Raw genomic sequence first — 26,048 nt, 5'->3', positions numbered from 1 at the left:
TATGATGATGGTCTCTGATAAGTCTATCCTGATGTGCTCCAAAAAATGGAAAAATCCACTTTAAATGAAAATTACAGTATTAATTTAAATGACTAATCATCTGAAAGAAAATATTTAAAGAAGAATATAATTAAAAACCAAATGTGACATTCATATTTGTGTCATCCTTGGTAAGGAATAGTAAGCTGAGACAGGATAAATTGTTTTTTGTAACTTTACTAACTTAGCAATGTCACAAGAGTGGGAATCTATCATCTTGAATTGAGGGATTTGTAAAAACATTTATTTCCCAAATTTAAGAAGTTAATTTGTTAGTGGATTTGTTCTAATGCAGTAGAGTTCTAATTTGCATGCTTGTCTGTCACTAATTCCCATATTCATGCTTGCTAACTTTACCAAATCCTATCAAATATGGATAATCTACTTCTCCTTAATAATAATATTTTTAAAATATTGGTTAAGTTGCCATATTCTGTGAGAATAGATCTCTGGTGAATTGAATGTTACATTTTTACACACGTAAGCAAAGGAATCTATGCCATAAAATACTATCATCATCATTTTAGATTTTTCTTACTCTTGTAAAAAATTATCTGAAGTAGTATTTTAGAGATCTTATGCCCTTACTGCAAAAGAATACTTCACCCTGTATCTTTTTCAAATGACCTAAAAATATAGTTACTTAGATATGCCAGTGCTTGACCTGAGTCCATTATTGGTCAAAATGATAAAAGATAGGCAAAAGAGTAACAGAGAAATGAAGGGAAAGAGACTATCTGTAATAATGAACTAACCTATACCCTGATGTGTGTTACTGAATTTCTGGCTGCTTCTATAAACTTATACTTGTAATAACAACCCCTGAAGCCTGTGTCAGATATAGTTTTGAATGAAAACAAAATAAAAAGGAAGTAGAAGTGATTTAATTTCAAGGCAATCTTTATCTCTAAAGACTATAGTAGCTATCAATAAAAGAGAGGTAGGAAGGAGGGTGATCCCTTCCAAGTGGAGGCAGGAGATTTCCAAAGAGTCCCCAAAAACTATTTAACATAACTAGTACTTTACAGTAATTATATTTATGGTTACTTAACCCGTCACTCTTCCTCATTTGTTAAAATGAGGATAATAACAGTACCTATCTCACAAAGTTGCTGTGAGGATTAACAATATATGTAAAACATTTAGAATGGTGCCTAGTCATAATAAGCACCATGCTAAGTGTAAGCTTTTATTTTTAGAGGAGTTGGGATTACTGCAACACTATTTATTGCTCTTAGATGATGCAAACATTTTTCATGCAGAAGAGAGTGACTAGTTTCTTAAGGAAAGGTGACCATTTGTAGCCAATGACCTAAAATGTCCACAGCAGGTATTATTCAAGATGCCCACTATATGAATTAAAAATCATAAAATCAAAACAAATGTCAAAGTCTGACATTTCACCTCTAGATTTAAACTCTCTATACCAGCTTTGTATCAACCTGTAGACAAGTATCAAAGAAGTCACAGGTTGACTTGGAAAACAATTTTCTTTTTATAGTATTTACACCAAGCTGTTATGAAGAATTAAGATCTTACAATTCAAGTACATTACACTCTCAAGGGAAAGGGCTCACCTTTGGAAATCTTTTCTCCATTATAAACTTTCTTGGGCAAAAAGTCCTTCTAATCACCCTTTGGCCCTAAGGTACAAAGTGGGTTAATCATACGCCATTTCATTGCCTTTACTTTGTACTACCTGTTCTTTTACTGTGTAAACCTAATGGCTTTTTCAGCACATGTGCACTTTCCTTCTTCCCCGTCATATAAAATACAGTTCTGGACACTCTAACATCCTTTTAAGGCAATATTATTCCCATCTTACGAGAAAAAATAGAAACTCAGGAAAAAAAGACTGTCCATAGCACTCTGGAAGTCAATGCTGCCTCATTTTAATGTCTATAAATCAATTCTAGCTAATTCATTTTAATACTGAGGAACTTGTTGAAAAAATGGTTAACATTCAGTACAGTATTTTAATAGAAAAAGAGTTCTAGAAACAAGCACGTGTTGGTAGCTTCTATGGTATTCTATTTTTAAATTATTTGATAATTAACTTTTTAGAGATAAGGTCTCGCTCTGTTACCCAGGCTGGAATGTAGTGGCACCGCCATAGCTGATGCAGCCCTGAACTCTTGGGCTCAAGGGATCCTCAGCCTCCTAAGTGGCACATACCAGCATGCCTGGATATTTTTCAAAAAAAATTTTGTAGAGAAAGAGTCTCACTATGTTGCCCAGGATGGTCTTGAACTCCTGGCCTCAAGTGATCCTCCTGCCTTGACCTTCCAAAGTGCTGAGAGCTGTGGGCTTGAGCTACCACAAATAGCTTATTGTGTTCTACTGATCATCACTAAACTACCTTCCAAATATAATTTGCAATTCACATCAGTTTCCTGCTTTTGTAATTCCACTCTACATCTCTTTGCCTGTGATCTCCATGGAGAGAGAGAATAGCATCTTGGATCAAGTTATCCTCCTGGACAATCTCATCTGCCAACCCATGCCTATAATCCAAAAGGTCTTTGATTCCCTTCCATCATGAGTCTAGCTTCCACTTTCGACACTTTTCTTGCTGCTTCTAATCATAACAAAGTTTTAGTTCTCTACTGAATTTTACAAATAACTGACAATATTAAAACACCTTCATTTTTGCCAGTTTATTCAATTCAGTCTAAGCTTTAATAAATGTATTAGGTCACTGCAAAACCAGTGACCATTATAATACTTTAAGGTCTCTTATTTGTTTTTGATATTCAACATCTTGGGATTACCAACTATTGCTAAATTTTCTCTTCTTCCTTATGACTTAACTTGGAGCATTTGTTGCAGACAGAAGTGTTGTGACTCCAAAGAATCATACATATTTATACATTTGAACATAAACACTCTTATTGCTGCTTTCCAGCACCAAGTCTAAGCAAACATATCTGCATTGACTCTTACCTATTCATTTGCTTAAAAATATATAGTTTTGGCCAGGCGCGGTGGCTCACACCTGTAATTCCAGCACTTTGGGAGGCTGAGGAGGGATCACTTGAGGTCAGGAGTTCATGACCACCCTGGCCAAAAATGGAGAAACCCTGTCTCTACTAAAAAATACAAAAATTACCTGGGCGCCTGTATTCTCAGCTACTTGGAAGGCTGAGGCAGGAGAACTGCTTGAACTGGGGAGGCAGAGGCTGCAGCGAGCCAACATCATGCTACTGCACTTGTCTAGGTGACAGAGCAAGACTCTGTCTCAAATCAAATGTATATGTATATGTATATGCATATGTATATGTATATGTATATAGTTTAAAAGTTTAAATTTTAACTTATTACTCCACTTGTTCTACACCTGTTCTAAGTAACATGTGTTCTTGAACGTTATAAGCTTGCTTTCTAAATTTTCCATCTCGGTATTTATAAACCTGTGGTCTGTAAGCTTAGTTTGGCTCTTTAGGTTTTAAACTTTTCCCAACTCTTAAAATATGTATCTACAGGCTGGGCGCGGTGGTCAGGCCTGTAATCCCAGCACTTTGGGAGGCCGAGGCAGGTGGATCATGAGGTCAGGGGTTCGAGACCTGCCTGGCCGACATGGTGAAACTCCGTCTCTACTAAAAATACAAAAATTAGCTGGGTGTGGTGGCAGGTGCCTATAATCCCAGGTACTCGGGAGCCTGAGGCAAGAGAATTGCTTGAACCTGGGAGGCAGAGGTTGCAGTGAGCTGAGATCATGCCACTGCACTCCAGTCTGGGTGACAGAGCAAGACTCCATCTCAAAAAAGAATAAATAAATAAATAAAAAATATGTATCTATATCCAGGGATGAACAAAATTTCATCTGTGCATACTTTTCTAACTTATGAGACCTTTCTTGACCCCCAAAATTCTTGGTATAAAAAGCTTTACGTTTTGTTGAAGATACTATAAGTTGCAAAGTTATATAATATACTAGTGATAGACTAAATTTTAAAACACATACACCCACATACTTTTCTACTAGTACACTAGTTTTCCTTAAGTTATATGTCATACAAATAAAAATTCCTCTCATTTAGGATTACTTTAAATCTCTCTTAAATGTTTACTTCTCTAAACATTTGAATCCCTCATAGGGGCAACCTGTAGCCATAGATCATATAGCTGGAAGGGGCAAGGCTTACAGAATACCTGATTTTAGAGGTGAGGCAAAAAGATACTCAGAGGATCAGGATAGGTGCTGTTTCCAGTGAAGAATGAAACATTCTGACTAAGATGAGGAATAGAAGAATATCTTGCCAAGTTAGTGAATGAGGTTACCCCTAATCAGATAAAGCACTTCTAAAAGACAGCACTTGAAAAGAGCAAGAAGCCAAGATGATATTATAAGAGAAAGATGTCACTTACCAACTGCACCTGACCCAAATGTATCATCATTGAATTGATCAATCTCTTCATCTTCTTCTCCCAGTCCCTGAAATGCATCTTCATCTTCATCCAGAGGACAATCCTCCAAAGACTAAAAAAAGAGGAACGACATTAGTTATTCATGAAATTCACACCCTCATTTTAAAAAGGTTCTAAAAATGTTCATCTTACCTTCTCAATGAACATAATTGCTTCATTATGACTTTTTGTAAAGATGGCATTTTCTACTTCCCAATTTCTGACACTGGAAGATTTCATCAGCTTTCTTTCACTTTCTATTTCCTATTCCTTATTTAATTCTCGCCCCACCTCACAGCATTCCATTTCTCTATTTTATCAAGAATCCACTAACAGCAGTTCCTCATGCAACCAAGAAATTAAGTCCACAACTTCCCTTATATCACTGGTTGGAAAAGTGAGGACAACTAATAATGAACCCTTTATTTTCTTGTATCTTTATGTATCTTTTCTAGCAAAATTCTCATCTTTCTCATTATATTCATGTCATGTTTTCAACTATTATTCCCTTTCAAAGCTTTGTCTTCATTTTCCATCTTTTTTATCTTCCCTATAGGCCTAAACTCTAGTGATTAAAGTTAGGTCTTCAACCACAATAAAATGAACTCTGGAAAAGCTGTGATATGACAAGTTCAAGTTCTGGCTCCACTTCTACAGTCAGTGTGAACATGGGCAACTCAGAAAATTTCTAATTAGCTCATCAAATACCTTTATACAACCTATTGTGTCTAAGGCTCTGTGCTAGGCTGTAAGGCTCAGTCTCTTATATCGTAATGCAGGGACTATACCAACTATGGCAGAGAGTTGTGACGATCAAAGCAGGCAAAGATTACAGATTATCGAACAAAGGCTAGAGGTCACCACATCCTAGGTAGGTTAACTTCACTTCAATTTTACTCAACTGATTTATTCTCCAAGTTTTCCTTTCGGTTTGGTCTTGGATCATTCCTATTAAGTATATCTGTCCTCAATTTTCAAAAATTCGGAATCAGAATTCCATAGTCGATCAGTAGATACGTTTGTGAAACACCTTGCCTGGCTACCTCTTAGCTACCCTGTTTACAAAGGAAAGATTAGGTCAAAGGGCATTATTCTCCTGCCAGAGCCCTTCCAAATTTATGCAAATAGGCATGCAGCTGCCTTCGTATCAAAGGCAACTTCCAGCAGCACTCCCTTCCAAATCACAAAGATCTACTTTACCAAATCACTGCTTTTTCAATTAAAAATAGGATCATTTACATCAGTTCTTTCATGCTACAAACCCAGAAAGTTTACGTCCAGAGATTAGGAGTCGCTCAAGGTCATACAGTGAGTTGGTGACAGGGTCAGCACTGTTTGTTGCTATTGCTACATTCCCGAGACCTTCACCAAACCCACGTCGCCCAGCACTAGCTCAGAGGGAACTTCTGCTGGACACGCCCCCCTCCCAACTCGGAGCCCTCTTTAGTAAACGGGCTGGGGCCCTAGTCCAACGGCAAGCCCAGGTCCCCTTGACCTGAAGGTAGCCTGTGTGAATGGGGTGTGTGTCAGTGTAATTCGAGTGGAGGTGGGTGGGGGGTGGTTCCGGGTCCAGGGCGGGAAACTCGGCTCAGGGAATTCCCGGGTGACTCCTACTCAAGAAAAGCACCCGGGTAGATGCAATACTGTACCCTCGATGGCTCCTCTAGGGGTGGGGGCGGGGGTGTGGTCTGGTTACAGCACTTAACGGGCCCTCCCCACCCCAAAACGGAGGCCAACTTTCCCCAGCGGCAACTAATGGGACTGTCTCGACCCCTGAAGCCAGCTCCCAGCCCTAGAATTAGACCCGCGACCCCAGGCCAGTCGCGTCCAGCTAAGTCCTGCGACTCCCCCAGCCCGCCCCCTGCCCCGCAGGAACACGGGACCGGCGTGCGGAGGGGGAGTGAGGGAGAGGGGCGCGGGAGGGAGGGAGGGGTCACTTCCGGTCGCAACAGCTCACCTCGTAGCGGAACATTCTTGGGGAGGGGGGCAGGGAGCGGGGAGGGGAGAGGGGGAGGGAGGGAAGAAGCGCTGACTCCCCGGCTCCTCCGCGCGCGGGTCCTCAACCGGCTCGCGACCCCTGGCCGCCGCCGTACGCCGGAGCGTGCGTGGAGACGTGCGCAGGCGCGCCTCAGGCAGGGCGGCCACCCGGCTCGGCGCCCGGCGGCGGCGGCTGCGCAGGGACAGATTTGGCGTCCTGCTTCCTAGTCTCAGCGGCGGGAAGGAGGTCCCGTGGCGAGAGACTGCGCACGCGTTGCCCGTCGTCGGCTGCCTGGTGATCTGGGCTTGCAGCTCCGCCCCCTCTTTCTCCGCGCCCGCTAGGCGCTCGGCTTGGAGCTGAGGGGCAGGTCACGAGTTCTCCGTCACCCGCGAGGCGGAGAAAACCCTTGTGATTGTCACAGGGTATGGCTCTGAAGAATCCTGGGCTTAGCCTGGGCTGGGAAACATGGAGATTCCCTGGCTGTTTTTCCAACGTCCCACTCACTCTTGGGGTTGCTCGGGGGTCTCCACGTTACGATCTGCGCCTTGCGCAGGGAAAAAAGAATGGAAAGTTGCTCGTCTTCGAAAGGGGCGGACTTCTTCGCCACTTTCAGTGGCTCGTCGCCTGCTGAATCCGCAGCAGGTCAGGGCTGTGATTTATGTGGCTCTAAACGATGACGGCGCCCGTTTTTTTTTTTTTTTGAAATGCCGAAGACAGGTTCTGGGAGGTTTAACTAGGGTGGTATTTTTAGGCGCCAGGCTCATCAGGCGCAAGGAGCTGCAGAGCCTTGAAGGGCAGCACGGCCATGGGCTGCGGGCCACGCAGCAGCAGGGGCTTCGGGCCGGGATGCGCCGCTGGGTGACGCCACTTCCTTAGAGGATCGAACCTAGAGAGGAATGTGTCCAGCTTAGAAGCTGCGGACCCCTGGTTCCAGAATTCTGTTGGGTGGTTTGTTACTTCTAGCACGTTCCATGCCCTTCTTGCCCCTTTCCCTTCAGACAAAACTTGCACCACAAAGAGTGAATTCTTGTGGATTTCGCAATCCGTTTCTTCCCTGGGCGTCTTAAAATGCAGCCTCGCCTCGGAATGGCATACAGTAAATCTCCTAAATGTTAGTGTATCTGCATCAGTTTGAGTACGGGAAACGTTGAATTTGTGAAAAGTTCTGGGTGGGAGTTCGTGCTTTGCCACTGGTTAGGAAACTTTGGGCGACTTACCGAAACCTCTCTAAGCCTTAGTTTCTTGTAAAATGGGTATAATTACACCTGCCTCATGATGTTAACACTACTACTAACGATTGAAGGCTGCCTGGGACTCTGCTAGGCGCTTTATATGGATTGTCTCATTGAATCCTTCCTTATGTGCTCCCCATGAGGTAGGTACTGTTATTTTCTCAGTTTATGGTTGAGGAACCTGAGAATTAGCGACATTAAGTAGTTTGCCTCCAACCACCCAATGGCGAGTGGCAAAGCTAGTAGATTTGTCTGATTGTTAAAAGCCCAGTGTCTTAATCACTGTGCCAAGATAAAAGCAAATGTTGACATGGGCCAGGCCTGAACTTTAAAGAAGTGGAGGAGGCTAGGGACAAGATGATATATTGGTTTTCAAACATGCATGGAACGTTATAAAATATCAAGTACTAAGTAACAGTACCTCTTAATAATTACCAAAGAATTGGTGCCATGTAGATCAAGGGTTAGCAGGCTGTGGCCCACAGCCCAATCTGGCCAGCCACCTGTTTTTGTAAGGGAAGCTTTGTTGGAATACAGCCAACCTTATTTATTTACATATTGTCTTTGGTTGCTTTAATGTTATAAAGTCAGAATTGAGTCGTTACAATGGATACAGTGTGTCCCGTAAAGTGTAACATATTTACTATTTGGCCTTTACAGAGTTTGCTGATCCCTGATCTTGCAGATAATGTTTTCTGATCATTATATAAGATCAATAGTAACAACAGATTAGGAAAAAAAGTCTTAAATTTTCAACAAAACAAAACAACAACAAAAAAAACCGTCTAGGCCGGGTGTGGTGGCTCACGCCTGTAATCCCAGCACTTTGGGAGGCCGAGGCGTGTGGATCACGAGATCAGGAGATCGAGACCATCCTGGCTAACAGGGTGAAACCCCGTCTCTACTAAAAATACAAAAAAATTAGCTGAGCATGGTGGCGGGCGCCTGTAGTCCCAGGTACTCGGGAGGCCGAGGCGGGAGAATGGCGTGAACCCGGGAGGCAGAGCTTACAGTGAGCTGAGATCTCCTCACTGCACTCCAGCCTGGGCCCCAGAGCCAGACTCCCTCTCAAAAAAAACAAAAATGAAAACAAAACAAAAACCCCTCTAATCCATTGACTACTTAAGAGAAAATAATGGAAAGCAGAAAATATTTACAACTGAGTGATAAATGTATTAATATATCAAAACTTTTAGGACACTGACAAAAGTTTATATAATAAAATAGGGGATGGGTGTGATGGCTCATGCATGTAATACCAGAACTTTGGGAGGCTGTGCTGGGTGGATTGCTTGAGCTCAGGAATTGGAGACCAGCCTAGGTAACATGGCGAAACCGCGCCTCTACAAAAAATATAAAACTTAGCTGGGTTAATTTTTTTTATTAGCTGCTCCGCATTATTTCTGGTATTAGTGGTGTGCACCTGTGCCTGTAGTCCCAGCAGCTACTCGAGAGACTGAGAACGAAAATAGGGAAGGCTGAATATAAATTAACTATAAAATAAACCCAAAGAAAGTACAAGGAAAGAAATGCTGTAGAGCAGGAATTAAAGGAGCAGAAAACAAGGTGTCATAGACAGGATCAGCAAAATTTCCCGTTTTCTCTTATACACCTGTCTGTAAGGGAGATTGAAAGTCCCTTTAAAAGAATAATGTATTTTTAGGCTGGGCGCTGGTGGTTCACGGCTGTAATTCCAGCACTTTGGGAGGCTGAGGCAGGTGGATCACGAGAGTCAGGAGTTCGAGACCAGCCTGGCCAACATAGTGAAACCCCATCTCTACTAAAAATACAAAAATTAGCCTGGCATGGTGGCACGTGCCTGTAGTCCCAGCTACTCGGGAGGCTGAGGCAGGAGAATTGCTTGAACCTGGGAGATGGAGGTTGTGGTGAGCTGAGATTGCACCACTGCACTCTAGCTTGGGTGAGACTCCATCTCAAAAAAAAAAAAAAAAAAAAAGAATAATGTATGTATATATATATATATACTTTTTGAGCTGCTTAATAGGCCCATTATTAAGATGGAGAAGGTACCAGTTCTTTTCACAGGTGGTTCTTTAGACATAAGGTATGACATCTCTGGGAAGTGTCCCTTGAGTGGGTGGGAGAAGGGAGGTGTCTCCTGCATGCCAAGTATGTGGGAAAAGTTATTGACCACTGAGGAAGGCCATCAGTTAGAGAAAAGCCACCACACCAGCTTTCTTTGTCATTATCTGTGCTTTCTGGAGGTTCTGTAAGCCATTATAGTATTTACAGACTATGCATTGTTTCTTTTTTACTTTTTTTTTTTTTTAAACCAGACAAGGTCTCATTCAGTTACTTGGGCTAGAGTACAGTAGCATGATCACAGCTCACTGAGCTTCGACCTCCTGGTGTCATGCCATCCTCCTGTCTCGGCCTTCCAAAGTGCTGGGATTATAGGCGTGAGCCACTACACCTGGCCTGTTTCTTTTCTAAATGTAAAAAAAAAATGACATAAAATTTACTTTCTTGTGAGACTAGTTTCAGATATTTTCATCAAGTAACTTACATCTCTAAAACACTGATTTCAAACTTTAGCATGCATTTAGAATTGCCAAGATGGCTTGTGAAAACATAGACTACTTGGCCCTATCCCCAGAGTTTCACATTCAGTAGGAGGGAAGTCAGGCCTGAGAATCTGCATTTGTAACAAGTTGCCACATTATGCCCATGCTACTAGTTCTGTGACTACACTTTGAAACCCCACATTGTCCATTAGTGCTTGCAGGGTTATAGAGGGAGAAAAGAGTAGTGGGCTGCACCCAGGGTCATTTCTCATGTAGTGAACAAAGTTATGACAAACCTCCCAGAAAGTAATGGGAACCCTTAGTGCAGCAGATCTTAGGGGAAAAGATTTACCCATATAATAAAAATAACTGTTTACAAGGCAAAATTTGTGATGGACTAAACATGGCCACCAATTCTTTGACAGTTCTCACATTTAATAATTATCTGATTAGTTTTTATTATTTACTTTTCAGAGGTGGGGTCTCACTCTGTTGCCCAGGCTGTAGTGCAATGGTGTGATTATAGTTCACAGCAGCCTCAAACCCCTGGGCTCAAGAGATTCTCCTGACTTATCCTTCTGAATAGCTAGGGCTACAGGTACACACCACTATACCCAGCTCATTTATTTTTTATTTTTGTAAAGACAGGGTCTCACTATGTTGCCCAGGCTGGTCTCAAACTCCTGGCCTCAGCCTCCTGCATAGCTGGGATTACAGGCGCAAACCAGCACACCCTGCTACTTCTCCCATTGGGAGGTAGGATCTATGTTCCCTTTTCCTTGACTCTGGACTGGGCTATAACTGCTTTGACTAATGGATTATGGAAGTGGAGATGCTCTGCCAGTTCTGGGTCACCTTTAAGAAGATTGGCAGTGTAAGTCCGTGTAAAATACCTGGCTGCTTTGCTGAAGAGATCACATTTACTGAAATTACATAAAGAGGAAGGCGGGTCCAGCTGTATTTAGCTTATTAACCATCCCAGTCAAGACACCAAGTATGTGTATGAAGCTGTCTTGGACTCTTCACACCTGTTCAGCTACCAGCCGAACATTGTGACTCCATTCCATGCCATGTAGAGCAGAAGAATCACTCAGTAAAGCTGCTCCCAAATTCCTGGCCCATAGAAGTATTATATATATATGTATACATATATAGAATAAAATATTGGGAGGCCAAGACGGGCGGATCACGAGGTCAGGAGATCGAGACCATCGTGGCTAACACAATGAAACCCCGTCTCCACTAAAAATGCAAAAAAATTAGCCGGGCGTGGTGGCGGCACCTGTAGTCCCAGCTACTCGGGAGGCTGAGGCAGGAGAATGGCGGGAACCCGGGAGGCGGAGCTTGCAGTGAGCCGAGATCGCGCCACTGCACTCCAGCCTGGGCGACAGAGCGAGACTCCGCCTCAAAAAAAAAAAAAAAAAAAAGAATAAAATGGTTGTAGTTTTAAGCCACAAATTGTATTGTTTGTTTTGTTTGTTTGTTGTTTTTTGAGACAGGCTGCAGTGCAATGGTGCAATCATAGCCCACTGCCACCTCAAACTCCTGGGCTTAAGCCATTCCCCCACCTCAGCCTCCCCAGTAGCCAAGCCTTCAGGCATGTGCCACCACATGTGGCTATATATATATGTACATTTCAACCACAAAGTTTTAGAGTCATTTATTGCTCACTAATAGATAGTGGGAATGTGTCCGTTTAGAAAAATTATACAAAACTTGGAAATAAGGAAAAAGGATTGTTGTGTGCCTTGCAGTGTTGTAATAAGAGCATTATCTAACAAGCCTGCCTAAAGGTCATTTAAAGTTCTACAGAGAGGTAACCTTGTTTGACTTAGTGTTTATTATTAATGAGACCAGACTCAGTAAAGTTAGATATTAGTTTATAGAAGATTAGCAAGTTGCAAATTATTTTTGTCCAGTGGAGATAATTTCATTTTGGTAGGAAAGATAATCTCAAAGGAGACAGTTTTATTGCCACACAGAACATTAACCAGTGTTATATTTTAACTTTTGAGTCTTAATTCAGCATTTTCGGCCGGGCGCGGTGGCTGAAGCCTGTAATCCCAGCACTTTGGGAGGCCGAGACGGGTGGATCACGAGGTCAGGAGATCAAGACCATCCTGGCTAACACGGTGAAACCCCGTCTCTACTAAAAATACAAAAAAAAAAAACTAGCCGGGCGAGGTGGCGGGCGCCTGTAGTCCCAGCTACTCTGGAGGCTGAGGCAGGAGAATGGCGTGAACCCGGGAGGCGGAGCTTGCAGTGAGCTGAGATCCGGCCACTGCACTTCAGCCTGGGCGACAGAGCAAGACTCCGTCTCAAAAAAAAAAAAAAAAAAAAAAAAAAAAAAAAAAAATTCAGCATTTTCCCCCACTCTATATAGTTCATAGTTTCTTGTATCCTCCTTTGAATCAGCTTCACCACCTTGCTGTTTCTTTTCATTAATAAGATACATAAATATTTTAACACATGCTCATGATATAATTGAAAGAGAATAATTTTTATTTAGCTTTTTGAAAGTTATGCCTTGGCAAACTATTAAACTTTTTTTTGCAGGGGATTCAACTCAATACATGTTTATCGAGAGTCTATTATGTAAAATGGTGAGAAGTGATATTTATGCTATAGCCTACTGTACAATGGCATTATGTCTTTAAAAACCCAATGTACATACCTTAATTAAAAAATGCTTTATTGCTAAAAATGCTAACGATCATCTGAGCCTTTAGCGAATCTTAATCTTTTTCCTGATGGAGGGTCTTGCCTCGATGTTGGTAGCTACTTACTGATAAAGGCAGTGGTTGCTGAAGGTTGGGGTGGCTATGGCAATTTCTTAAAATAAGACAAGGAAGTAAGCCACCTCAGTTGACTTTTGCTTTCGTGAAAGATTTCTCTGTAGCATGCAATGCTGTTTGGCATTTTACCCATGACTAGCATTGTCTTCACTAGCATTGGAGAACCTGTGCTCAAGATGGTTTACTTACATGGCTGTTGGCAAGAGGTGTCAGTTCCTTCCTGGCTGTTCATAGGAGACCTCAGTTCCTTGCTACATTAACATCTCCATAGGGCTTCTTGATTGTCCTCAGGACATGGTAGCTTCTTTTAGAGTGAGTAATCTGAGGTAGAAGCTAAAGCCACAATACCTTTTATGACCCCCCTTCCCCTCAGATGTCACACACTGTCACTTCTGCCACATTCTATGTACTAGAAATAAGTTGCTAAGTACAGCCCATACTCAAACGGAGAGGAATTAGGCTCCACTGTGTAACGGGAGGAGTTTCAAAGAATTTGTGGACATATTTTATAGAACCACCACAGCCTACTTGAAGAAGAAGAACTGACCTTTTAATCATGGCAAATTTTCTGGACAGATAAATAGATTCCAGGGTTGGAATGATGTCAGCAAGATGGTAGTATAGGAGGTCACCTGCTTTTATGCCCCAACAATAAGAATTCTTCACCCATCCAGACGAAAGTCTCTCTGTGGAAGCCTCAGGACTCAGGTAGAAGGTTGTGGAGGCCTGATGGAGCCTAAGGCCTAGGAGGGTGATTTTGAGAGTGCAAGCCTATACCCAGTTGGCAGACCCATCAGTTGTGCTCCCAGAGTCAAGCCTGGGGAAATGGCCTCATTCCCCAAGGGGCTTGGCAACAGCCCCTGCTGGCCTTGAGGCTACCACCAAAACCGTCTGCCAGGGAGTGCAGGAAGAATCGTGCACACCAGTGTCTCAGCAGGGAAGCCTCATCTGCCTGCTGACATTGGTTTTGGCAGTTTCGACTTGAAAGTTGTCTTGTGGCTCAGCTCCACCCCTCCTCAGCTGTGGTCCCAGCTTAGTACTACTTGCTGGGAAATTGCTTCCCAAAGGGAAAGTTGTCCATATCTCACAGGAGTTCATCTGATCCTCTGCAATGGGCTTTCCAGTCTCTGTCCAACAGCAGATTCTGAGACCCAGTCTCAAGTCTGGCCCCACACCCATCTAAACCAATGGGATGGGTTTGCTGACCTCTGTTCCATGGGGGCCCCTGAGGGGGCCCAATCTCAGCTCCAGCCCCTCTTTCCACATGTGGGGAACTGTGCAGGGAACTACTGAGAGGGGTGTCTGTCCAGGCCACTGGGACAGGCTTCTGGGCTTGGGTCCCTGGCTAGCTTGTCTATACAGCCTAGGTACCTTCCTTCAATCTTCCTCAGGTCCATCCTGACTGGGGTGCTGTGTCAACCTCAAAGTCCTTGCAAAACTTGTGGTGAACCTGGGCTTAGGGCCCCCTCTAGTGCTGAAGTGGCTGCAACAGCCACAGGCTTAGGAAACACAAGTCAGGTTGCTTAAAACTTCTAGACAGGCCTATTGAAGTAAAACAGGGACAAACAAAGCCAAAATGCAAAGACTAGAATAAATACCTAATACACAGACATCAATGCACATCTGCAAGCATCCAGAATAAGCAGGGAAATTTGACCTCACCAAAAAAAATAAAATGCCAGTGACTGACCCTAAAGGGAAGTTCAAGAAAACACAGAGAAACAATTTAAAAATTTATCAGAGAAATTTAACGGAGATATTGCAATAAAAAAAATAGAAATCTTGGAGCTAAAAAACAATGAATATTGAAAAATATTAGTAGAGAGCATCAAAAGCAGAATTAATCAAGCAGAGGAAAAAATCTGTGAACTTGAAGATAGGTTATTTGAAAATATACTGTCAGAGGAGAAACACGAAAAAGTAACGGAAATGAATGAAGAAAGCTTATGGGATTTATAGGATAACATCAAAAGAGCTAATGTATGGATCACTGGAGTTCAAGGGGAAGTAGAGAAAGATAAAGAAGTGGAAAGTTTATTTAAAGAAATAATAGCAGAAAACTTTCCAAACCTGGAGAAAGATACAAATATCCAGGTACGAGAAAGTCATAGGCCACCAATCAAATTTAATCCAAAGAAGACAACCCTAAGACATATTATAATTAAATCGTCAAAGGTAAATGTCAAAGAGAGGATGCTGAAATCAGCAAGAGAAAATAACAACATAAAAGGGACTTTTGCAGTACGCTTAACAGCAGACTTCTCAGCAGAAACCTTGTAGGCCAGGAGAGAATAGGATGATATAGTCAAAGTACTAAAGGAGAAAAAACCATGTCAACTGACAACAGTGTACCCAGCAAAGCTGTCCTTCAGAAATGAAGGAAAAATAAAAACTTACCCAAATAAACAAAAGTTGAGGGAGTTCATCACTACTAGGCCTGCCTTACAAAAAAATGATAAAGGGAGTTCTTCAAGCTGAAATGAAAGGGTGCTAATGAGTAACATGAAAACATCTAAAAGTACAAAACTCACTGTAAAAGTATTTAGTAAAATTCAGAACATTCTGATAATGTAATGGCAGTATAATCAATATACTAAAAATAAAAAGGAATCAAAACAGACTGCAGGGAAAAACACTTAACCACAAAGGAAGACAGTAAGAGAGGAAGAAAGAAAAGATATGCAATACAAACTAGAAAACAATTAACAAAATGACAGTAATAAGTTCTTACCTATCAATAATTACCTGAATGTAAAGGAATTAAATTCTCCAATTAAAACACATAAAATTGCTGAATCTATCTATCTATATGTATGTATGTATATATATATGCAAACTACATGCTGCCTAACCCTAATGTTGCACCTCAAGGAACTATAAGAGAACAAACTAAACCAAAAATGAGTAGGAGGAAAAAATGAATAGAAGGAAGGATATAATAAACATCAGAGCAGAAATAATGAAATAGAGACTAACAAAATACAAAAGATCAACAAAAGTTTTTTGAAAAGATGAACAAAATTGACTAAGAAAAAGAGAAAAGATTGAAATAAAATCAAAAGTGAAAAAGGAGAAATTACAACTGATACCAGAGAAAAAGAATCATAAGAGAATATTATCAATAATTATATGCCAATAAATTAGATAACCTAGAAAAATGGATACATTCCTGGGCACATACAGCTTACCAAGATTGAACTATAAAAAAATAGAAGATCTGAATAGAACAATATTGAATAAAGAGACTGAATCAGTCATAAAAAGTCTCCTATTAAGGACAAGTCCAGGACCTGATGGCCTTACTGCTGAATTCTACCAACATTTAGAGAACTAATAAAATTCTTCTGAAATCATTTCAAAAAATTGAAGAGGAGGAAATTCTTTCAAATTCGTTCTATGAAGCCAACATTACTCTGATTACAAAACCAGACAAGGACACAATGGTAAAAAAACTACAGGCCAATAACCTGGATGAAAACAGATACAAAAATCCTCAACAAAATACTAGTAAACAAATTCACCAGCACATTAAAAATATTCATTATGATCAAGTGGGATACATCCCAGGAGTGCAGGGATGCTTCATTATATAAAATCAATAAATGTAAAATATTACATCAACAAAATGAACAATAAAATCCATATGGCCAATTCAACAGATGCAGAAAAAGATTTGACAAAATCCAACATCTCTTATTGTCAATAAATTAGGTGTAGAAAACTCTCAACAAATTAGATATAGAAAAAATATAACTCAACACAATAAAGGCCGTGTTTGACAAACCCACAGCTAACATCATACTGAATGGGGGAATACTGAAAGCTTTTCCTTTAAGACGTGGAACAAGACAAGGATGTCCAGTTTCGCCACTTCTATTCAACATAGTACTGGAAGTTGTAGCCAGAACAGTTTGCCAAGAGAAAGAAAGAAAAGTCATCCAAAGTGGGAATAAAGAAGTTAGATTTTATGTGTTTGTAGATGACGTGATCTTGTATATACAAAACCCTAGAGACTCCACCAAAAAACTACTAGAACTAATAAATTCAGTAAAGTTGTGAGATACAAAATCAACATATAAAAATTAGTAGCACTTCTGTATGATAATGGAAAAGTATCTGAAATAGAAATCTAGAAAACAATCCTAATTATAATGGCTGCACAAAATAAGATGCTTAGGAATAAATTTAACCAAAGAGATGAAGTATCTCTACAATGAAAACTATAAAACACTGATGAAAGAAATTGAAGAAGACACAGATGAATGGAAAGATATTCCATTTATTTTTATGGACTAGAAGAATTAATATTCTTAAAATGTCTCTGCTACTGAAAGCAGTCTACCAATTCAGTGCAATTCCTATCAAAATACCAATGACATTCTTCATGGAAATAGAAAAAAAATTCTAAAATTTTTATGGAACCACAAAAGACTCCAAATACCCAAAGCAACCCTGAGCAGAAAGGACAGAGTTGTGAAGGCATCATACTGCCTGACTTCAAAATATATTACAAAACTATAGTAACCAAAACGTCATGGTATTGGCGTAAACAGACATATAGACCAATGGAACAGAATGAGACCCAGAAATAAATCCACACATTTGCAGCCAACTGATTTTCAACAAAGGTGCCAAGAACACACCTTGGGCAAAGAATAGTCTCTTCAATAAATGGTGCTGGGAAAACTCAATATCTGCATATTGAAGAATGAAATTAGACCCTTATCTCTTATCATATAAAAAAATCAACTCAAGATGGATTAAAGAGTTCCATGTCAGCCCTAAGAATAAAAAATTATTAGAAGAAGGCCTAGGGGAAAAGCTTCATGACCTTTGTCTGGGCAATATTTTTTTCTAAAAAGAAAACCTCAAAAGCGCAGGCAACAAAAGCAAAAATAGACAAATGGGATCACAGCAAATGAAAAAAGCATCTAAACAGCAAATAAAATGATCAAGAGTGAAGAGACAACGTACAGAATGGGAGAATATATTTGCAAAGTATACATCTGATATATAAGGAACTTAAATAACTCAACAGAAAAAAACCAACCCATTTTAAAAATGGGCAAAAGACCTGCATAGACATTTCTCAAAAGAAGACATACAAATGGCCAACAGATATATGAAAAAAAAATACTCGACATCACTAGTCATCAGGGAAATGCAAATCAGAACTACAATAAGATATCACCTCACTCATTAGAATGGCTATTACTTAAAAAAGAAAAGATGAAGATGTGGAGAAAAAGGAAACTTTACACACTCATAATGGCAATATAAATTATTATAGCCATTATGGAAAACAGAATGAAGGTTCCTGAAACAATTAAAAATAGAACTGTCATATGATCCAGCAATTTCACTACTGAGTATATTTCCAAAGGAAATGAAATCAGTATGTTGAGGAGATACTTGTACTCCCGTGATTATTGCAGCACTGCTCACAAAAGCCAAGATATGGAATCAATCTAAGTATCCATCAGTGGATGAATGGATAAAGAGTATATGGTATATATACAAAATGGAACATTATTCTGTCATAAAAAAGACAAAATCCAGTTATTTGTGACAACACGTATGAACCTGGGGACATTATGTTAAAGGAAATAAGCCAAGCACAGACAGAAAGACAAATGCCATGTTATCTTATATATGGACTCTAAAAAAGTTGATCTCATAAAAATGGAGTAGAATAGTGATTTTAAAAAGTTGATCTCATAGAAATTGAGTAGAATAGTGATTTTAAATAGTTGATCTCATAGAAATTGAGTAGAACAGTGATTATCAGAGTCTGGGGAGGGTGAGGGAAGGTGAGGAGAGATTGGTCAATTGGTACAAGGTTTCAGTTAGATAGGAGGAATAAGTTTTGGTGTTCTTTTGAACAGTAGGGTGACTATAGTACAATAATGTATTGTATATTTCAAAATAGCTAGAACAGAGGACTTGAATGTTCCCACCACAAATTATAATTGTTTAAGGTAATAGATACGCTAATTACGTTGATTTGCTCATTACACTGTGTGTACATGTATCAAAACATAACATTGTACTCCATAGAAGCATACAATTATAATGTATCAACCAAAAATAAAATGACACTAAAAAGTAGATTATGACATTATGATACCAGTGTTATAAAATACCAGTGATGCAAACAATGTGGAATTGTAGGAACAATTGTAGGATGATACAGACTAATTTATAGAACACAAAAGGTAGCCAACAATAATCAACCCTTAGGGTAAATATGTGTTTAGTATGTGATAAAGATGATACCTCAATTCAATGGAAAAAGGAAACATAATTTTTAAAATTGTGCTAATGCAACTGGTAGAAAAGTTCAAGATTTGTACCATAGCATACAACAAAATTAATTCCAGAATAATAATAGGTTTCATGTAAAATTTTAAATCATAAAGCAGCAGGAACAAAATATGGATGGATATTTATATGACTTCAGGATAAAATTTTAGAATGCATGATAAGACTGGAAAAGTCACAGAGCAAAATGTTGATTATTGAATTCCATAATAATAAAACATACATAAAAATAATTAACAAAGTTTCAAAATGATTTTTACACACATTTTAGAGTGTTAGCATAAAATACAGACTTCAAAATCAGTCTCAAAATTCTTTAAGCACTTTAGAAAAATACACAAACGTAGCAAATGGCTATAATGTATGTGATTAGATCAATTTAATTAATAAATGTAAACAAGATAAATAGTTGACATTGTAAACCATCAAATTAACCAATGAAAAAAAGAAAGGAAGGAGGGGAAGGAAAGGAGTGAAGGAAGGGAGGAAAGGAGGAAGGAAGGGAGAAAAATAGGAAGGAGGGAGGGAAGAGAGGAAGAAAGAAAAAAGGAAAGAAGGCCGGGCGCGGTGGCTCAAGCCTGTAATCCCAGCACTTTGGGAGGCCGAGACGGGCGGATCACGAGGTCAGGAGATCGAGACCATCCTGGTTAACACGGTGAAACCCCGTCTCTACTAAAAAATACAAAAAAACTAGCCGGCCGAGGTGGTGGACGCCTGTAGTCCCAGCTACTCGGGAGGCAGAGGCAGGAGAATGGCGTGAACCCGGGAGGTGGAGCTTGCAGTGAGCTGAGATCCGGCCACTGCACTCCAGCCTGGGTGACAGCGCGAGACTCCGTCTCAAAAAAAAAAAAAAAAAAAAAAAAAAAAGAAAAAAGGAAAGAAAAAGAGAGAAAGCAAGCTAGTCAGTTCAGTGTTGACCATAAGGTGAACACTTTGTAAATAGCTTGTGGGAACAGAAATTAGTAAGATTTTTTAATGCAGTTTGCCAGTGTGTATCTAGAGGTTGAAAAAAACAAAACAAAACAAAAACAAAACTAAAACGAAAGGTTGACATATGAAAATGCGTATTTCAGGGGTAGATTATGGGCAATTACACAAAGGAAGTCCATAAGATCTTTCTGAGTTTCATAGTCATTAACTACGTTTTGAAGTCTTGCATTGCAATAAATAGCTGCTTTTTTTCTTTTAGGACATGGCTCTTCTTGGAGAATATGCTCGCATTCATTTTCTATGTGGTGCTGCTTTTTTGGATATTCTTCTATGATTCTATATATATGGACATGAGCATTCCCTATTACATTTTTTCATCTTCTGTGCCATCCATCTATATTGTTTTGGGCATGTGGAAATTCATACACTTACATGCAGACCATAAATTTGGCAGAAACAATACTGGTGATCAAACAGCAACACCATTGTGTGTCTTCTTAGCTTACCTTGCACATAATTATTTTCGAACCAATCAGTAACTTCACTGACTTCTTCAGGCAAATGCAACTTTAATTTGTTCAAAGTTTCTGGAATGTCATCAGCTGAAAGGAATGCCAATGCAGGCAAATTATCCATTCTCACACTGAAGTTGTTGTCATTGTCACATCATGTGGCCAATTCACTCATCTGAATTTTTCACCAAATGCATTGGGATGAATTTTTTTAAAAAGCTTTTTATTGGTAACACCTTGAAATTCATTTTTAGAAGTCTTGATTGCACCTAATTCCAAACCTGTCATAACTAGGGAAACTGATGGCGTAACTCTGAGTCTGAGGCTGTCAGGAACCTGGGGACTGCTAGTGAGTCCTGGAGTCCAAAGGCTGCTGGCCTGGAGTTCCGATGTCTAAGGCATCTGAAGAAAAGTATGTCCCAGATCTCAGAGAGAGGCCAATTTGCTTCTGGTTTGTGTGTGTGTGTGTGTGTGTGTGTTTGAGAAAGGATCTTGCTCTGTCACCCAGGCTGGAGTGCAGTGGTATGATCTTGGCTCACTGCAACCTCCACCTCCTGGACTCAAGCAATCCTCCCATCTCAGCCTCCTGCACAGCTGGGACTACAGGCATGAGCCACCATGCCTGACTAATTTTTTCTTTTCTTTTCTTTTCTTTTTTTTTGGTAGAGAGAGGATTTTTTGCCATGTTGCCCAGGCTGGTCTTGAACTCCTGGGCTCAAGCAATTTGCCCACCTCAGCCTCCCAAAATGCTAGGATTACAGGCATGAGCCACCATACTCAGCCTGCCTTCTGTATCTCTGGACTCTCTAGGTCCCCAGCCCATTGAATGGTACCAGCTGACATTGAGGGCAGATCTCCCCCACCTAATCCACTCAGACTCACACATTAATCTCCTCTGGAAACACCCTCACAGACACACCTAAAATAATGCTTTAACAGGTTTCTAGGTATCCCTTAATCCCGACAAGTTGGCACCTAAAATTGAGTCCACAAGTCCACCTTTGTCAATTTGGCACCAACATTCATCTCTTTAAACCACAGTTAATTTCCAGATAGATACAATAATAAGGTAATAGTTCTGCCTAATGTGATGCAACTGTCACATGATTGTGATTTTGGGGAATTTAAATATAAGGGATTTTCAGTTTAGAAATTTTGATCTTTCAGGATTTCAACATTTGGGATTCTGTATGGTGTTCGAGATTGTGATCCAAACCCCTTGATGGCTGTCGGCCTATGAAATGCTGATCAGCAGTAATTTCTCCACTTTTTATTAGATTCCAATGATGAATCCCTGGATTGGCTCCCGCTGTTATGGAAAGGGGTCCTGACCCAGAACCCGAGAGAGGGTTCTTGGATCCTGTGCAAGAAAGAATTCAGGGCCGGGCGCGGTGGCTCAAGCCTGTAATCCCAGCACTTTGGGAGGCCGAGGCAGGTGGATCACGAGGTCAGGAGATCGAGACTATCCTGGCTAACATGGTGAAACCCCGTCTCTACTAAAAATACAAAAAACTAGCCGGGCGTGGTGGCGGGCGCCTGTAGTCTCAGCTACTTGGGAGGCTGAGGCGGGAGAATGGCGTGAACCTGGGAGGTGGAGCTTGCAGTGAGCCGAGATCACGCCACTGCACTCCAGCCTGGGAGACACAGCGAGACTCCGTCTCAAAAAAAAAAAAAAAAAAAAAAAGAAAGAATTCAGGGCGAGTCCACAGAGTAAACTGAAAGCAAGTTTGTTAAGAAAGTAAAGAAATGAAAGAATGGCAACTCCATAGGCAGAGCGCAGAATGGGCTGCTTGTTGGCTATTTTTATGGTTATTTCTTGATTGTATGCTAAACAAGGAGTGAATTATTCATAACTTTTCTGGGAAAGGGGTGGGCGATTCTCAGAACTGAGGATTCCTCCTCTTTTTAGACCATATAGGGTAACTTCCTGACATTGCCGTGGCATTTGTAGACTGCCATGGCGCTGGTATTATGGCAGGCCAGGTCTCACTAATGCAGGCCTCCGTTACAACTGTCCCAGCACTGACTGAGTAGCTAGGTTAAACATTAAAAGCTGATCGAGCCGGTGCCCTTATACAAAGGCTGGAATGTAACAAAGAGCCCACCAAGAGTTTTGCCTTGGCTTTTCCTGGGCCCTGAAGCATGGCAGGGTAATGAAGGAATTCTTAACAGGACCCTTTTAGGATTAACCAAGTTTTATTGGGGGTCTGAATAAACTACCCAGGCCTCCACAAACAGGTTTACTGGGGTCTAAAGGAACTCCCCAGACCTTTACGATTTCGCAGGAGACATGATAAGGGTAATCACCTCAGCACCTAGACCCATTTAGATGAAATAAACTGACTGAGGGTCCAGAAAAAGGTCTTCAGGCTCAGACCTTAGTTATAGATTAAAAGAAGTTGGCCGGGCGTGGTGGCTCATGCCTGTAATCCCAGCACTTTGGGAGGCTGAGGCGGGCAGGCCACCTGAGGTCGGGAGTTTAAGACCAACCTGACCAACATGGAGAAACCCTGTCTCTACTAAAAGTACAAAATTAGCTGGGTGTGGTGGTGGGTGCCTGTAATCCCAGCTACTTGGGAGGCTGAGGCAGGAGAATTGCTTGAACCCAGGAGGTGGAGGTTGCTGTGAGTTGAGACTGTGCCATTGCATTCCAGCCTGGGCAACAAGAGTGAAACTCTGTCTCAAAAAAAAAGTTAATCACTTGTGTCTTTACATGAATGCACACTTACATATAGACATACAGCTTAGAAGGTATATAAGCTCTGGAAAACTATAATTTTGAGTTGATCTGGTAATAATTTCCAGGCCTTCTCCCTTCTCCGGTTACAGAAATGAAAACTCTCTTCCTCCCTGTTTATCTGCATCTCATTATTGGGCCATGAGAAATAGCAGCTCAACCCTCAGTTTGGTCTGGGAACAGTAGGAGTGTCCTCTTGCATGCTAATGCATTATAACTAGTATATAATGAGCAGTGAGAATGACCAGAGGTCACTTTCATTGCATTGCCATTTTAGTTTTGGTGGGATTTGGCTGACTTCTTTACCATATGCTGTTTTATCAGCAAAGTCTTTGTGACCTGTAACTTGTACTGACCTCCTATCACAGCCTGTGTCTTAGAATGCTTAACCTTCTAGAAATGCAGCCCAGTAGGTCTCAGCCTTATTTTACCCAGCCCCTATTCAAGATGGTGTTGCTCTGATTCAAATGCCTCTGATATTACCACCTCCACCAAACTCCTCTTCCACCATAGGGCTTAGAATAAGGACTGGCACAGGAAGGTCAACGAATAAAAGAATGAATGTGGCCAGGCACGGTGGCTCACGCCTGTAATCCTAGCATTTTGGGAGCCTGAGGCAGGCGGATCACGATGTCAGGAGATCAAGACCATTGTGGCTAACATGGTGAAACCCCCTCTCTACTAAAAATACAAAAAAATTAGCCAGGCATGGTGGCGGGTGCCTGTAGTCCCAGCTACTCAGGAGGCTGAGGGAGGAGAATGGTGTGAACCCGGGAGGCAGAGCTTGCAGTGAGCTGAGATTGTGCCACTGCACTCCAGCCTGGGCAACAGAGCGAGACTGTGTCTCAAACAAACAAAAAAAGAAAGAATGAATGGATGCATGGTGGGAGCAGGTGGTAGAGTGGATGCCATCCTGTCTCCTGTTTTGAGGGCCTATATCCCTGAAGGCATGCAGACCCAATGGATTTACATATCCATATGTCTTTTTGACCCTTTGTCTTTTAAGGCCTGCTCAAGTTCCACTGCTTCAAGAAAATCTGTCTGGCAACTCTATCTGCTGGTGATCTTTCTCTTTTCATTAAATCATACTTCTTTCTATAAACTGAGTTTCACAGGTTTTGGTATTGCCTCTATAATATGCCTATAAAGCCCCTTGGGTCAGAAGACATGGCTTACTTTTTCTCTGTATTTTCTGGCACAGTTCTGGGCATATAGTAAGTGCTTAGCCTTAGGGTCCAGGGCACAAACTTGAGCTCTAATCTTTCCTTTATGTAAAAAGGGGATAATAATAATGACAGCTTTCCTACCTCAAAGGATTGGAATGATAGTCAAATGAGATAATGGGTATGCAAAAATATAATAGGAAAGTACACAATAAGCTGTGTGTGTGTGTGTGTGTGTATCTTTAAGGTCCTTACTCACTTGCAACTGAATAGCTTTCACTAAGTTGTTTAAGTCACACCTTCCTGAAGGTCATATCAGCGCTTCCCAAAATACGTAGTAGAGTCAGCTGCTTCTTATGGCAGTATATTGGGTCCTGCAATCCTTCCAGGGGAATGCGAAAACCACAATAGGCAATGAGCAGGGTTGTTGTGGAGATTGGTGGAGAGGCTCAAATGGAAGATTAGGAGTAGGGAAAGATATTTTCAAGATACCTTCCTTAATAAGATTAAAAAAAAAAAACTCATTCGCTTCTTCTGCTTTTTTTTTTTTTTCTTTCAATATGGAGTCTCCCTCTGTCACCCAGGCTGGAATGCCGTGGTGCAATCTTGACTCACTGCAACCTCTGCCTCCTGAGTTCAAGCGATTCTCCTGCCTCAGCCTCCCGAGTAGCAGGGACTACAGGCATACACCACCATACCTGGCTAATTTTTTTTTTTTTTGTATTTTTAGTAGAGATGGGGTTTCACCATGTTGGTCAGGCTGGTCTCAAACTCCTGATCTCGAATGATCTGCCCACCATGGCATCCCAAAGTGCTGGGATTACAGGTGTGAGCCACCATACCTGGCCCCTCATTCTCTTCTTGATGTTGCAAATGCAATGCAATAGATGATAGAAGCCACTCTATCCTGTATCTGATTGTGCAATATACAAAAAAGGGAAAAAATGAAGAAAACCAATATGGAAACCCAGTGGCAAGAATTCTTGGGGTCCTTGGCTGGGCAACAACATTAAGAAGTGCAGGGCCATACAAGCATTTTATTTATTTTGTTTTTTTTTTTTTTTAGAGTCGGGGTCTCACTCTGTCGCCCAGGCTGGAGGGCAGTGGCATAATCATGGCTCACGCAGCTTGAGCTCCTGGCCTCAAGTGATTCTCCCACCTCAGCTTCCTGAGGTTTTGGAATTACAAGGATCAACCATAGTCTTAGCACAATTATTTTTAATGGTGCTAATGTGGAGAAGATTTGATAAATATTTTATCTATAACAGTGGCATTTGTTGAACTTAATAAATTACTTCTCTATTTTTAATCTATTCTATTCCCAATATCCTTCCACAAAAGATTTGAAGCAGCTTAAAGATACATCTAATCCAAAAGTTAAAAACACATGGTCAAGAAGATTGGGGTAA

At 40.9% G+C, this 26,048-nt stretch overlaps 2 protein-coding genes and 1 long non-coding RNA gene across 29 annotated transcripts in view; 2 read left to right on the top strand and 1 right to left on the bottom strand.

The window, feature by feature from the left end:
- Positions 1 to 6,542, bottom strand: part of PATL1 (PAT1 homolog 1, processing body mRNA decay factor) — a 32,574-nt gene extending 26,032 nt beyond the window's left edge. For 2 of the 4 annotated variants that reach the window (XM_005577766.4, XM_045371902.2), the window contains exons 1-2: positions 6,404 to 6,542; positions 4,408 to 4,519 (exon numbers count right to left, since the gene is read on the bottom strand). In XM_005577766.4, coding sequence (XP_005577823.1) covers positions 4,408 to 4,519; positions 6,404 to 6,418 — 127 coding nt within the window. In that variant the 5' untranslated portion in view covers positions 6,419 to 6,542. Of the gene's footprint in view, positions 1 to 4,407; positions 4,520 to 4,599; positions 4,630 to 6,403 lie in introns of those variants that run through there. The other 2 variants (XM_005577765.5, XM_045371901.3) reach the window with 1 other exon arrangement.
- Positions 6,543 to 6,832: 290 nt separating this feature from the next.
- STX3 (syntaxin 3) overlaps positions 6,833 to 26,048 on the top strand; it is an 89,427-nt gene continuing 70,211 nt past the window's right edge. For all 24 annotated transcript variants that reach the window (XR_012423196.1, XR_012423191.1, XR_012423190.1 and 21 more), the window contains exon 1: positions 6,833 to 7,066. Coding sequence is in view for 16 of the 24 variants with exons in the window: in XM_065528141.2 (XP_065384213.1) it covers positions 6,890 to 7,066 (177 nt within the window). In the remaining 8 variants the exon portion in view is untranslated. The remainder of the gene's footprint in view (positions 7,067 to 26,048) is intronic.
- On the top strand, positions 10,929 to 12,897 carry LOC135967010 (uncharacterized). The gene is made up of 2 exons (XR_012423204.1): positions 10,929 to 11,055; positions 12,738 to 12,897. It is a non-coding gene; the product is annotated as an uncharacterized lncRNA (long non-coding RNA).

Source organism: Macaca fascicularis, chromosome 14, assembly GCF_037993035.2.
Source record: "Macaca fascicularis isolate 582-1 chromosome 14, T2T-MFA8v1.1".
Classification (NCBI taxonomy): Eukaryota; Metazoa; Chordata; class Mammalia; order Primates; family Cercopithecidae; genus Macaca; species Macaca fascicularis.
The sequence above is the reverse complement of the archived record's forward strand: the minus strand, read 5'-3'. Positions and strand labels throughout refer to the sequence as shown.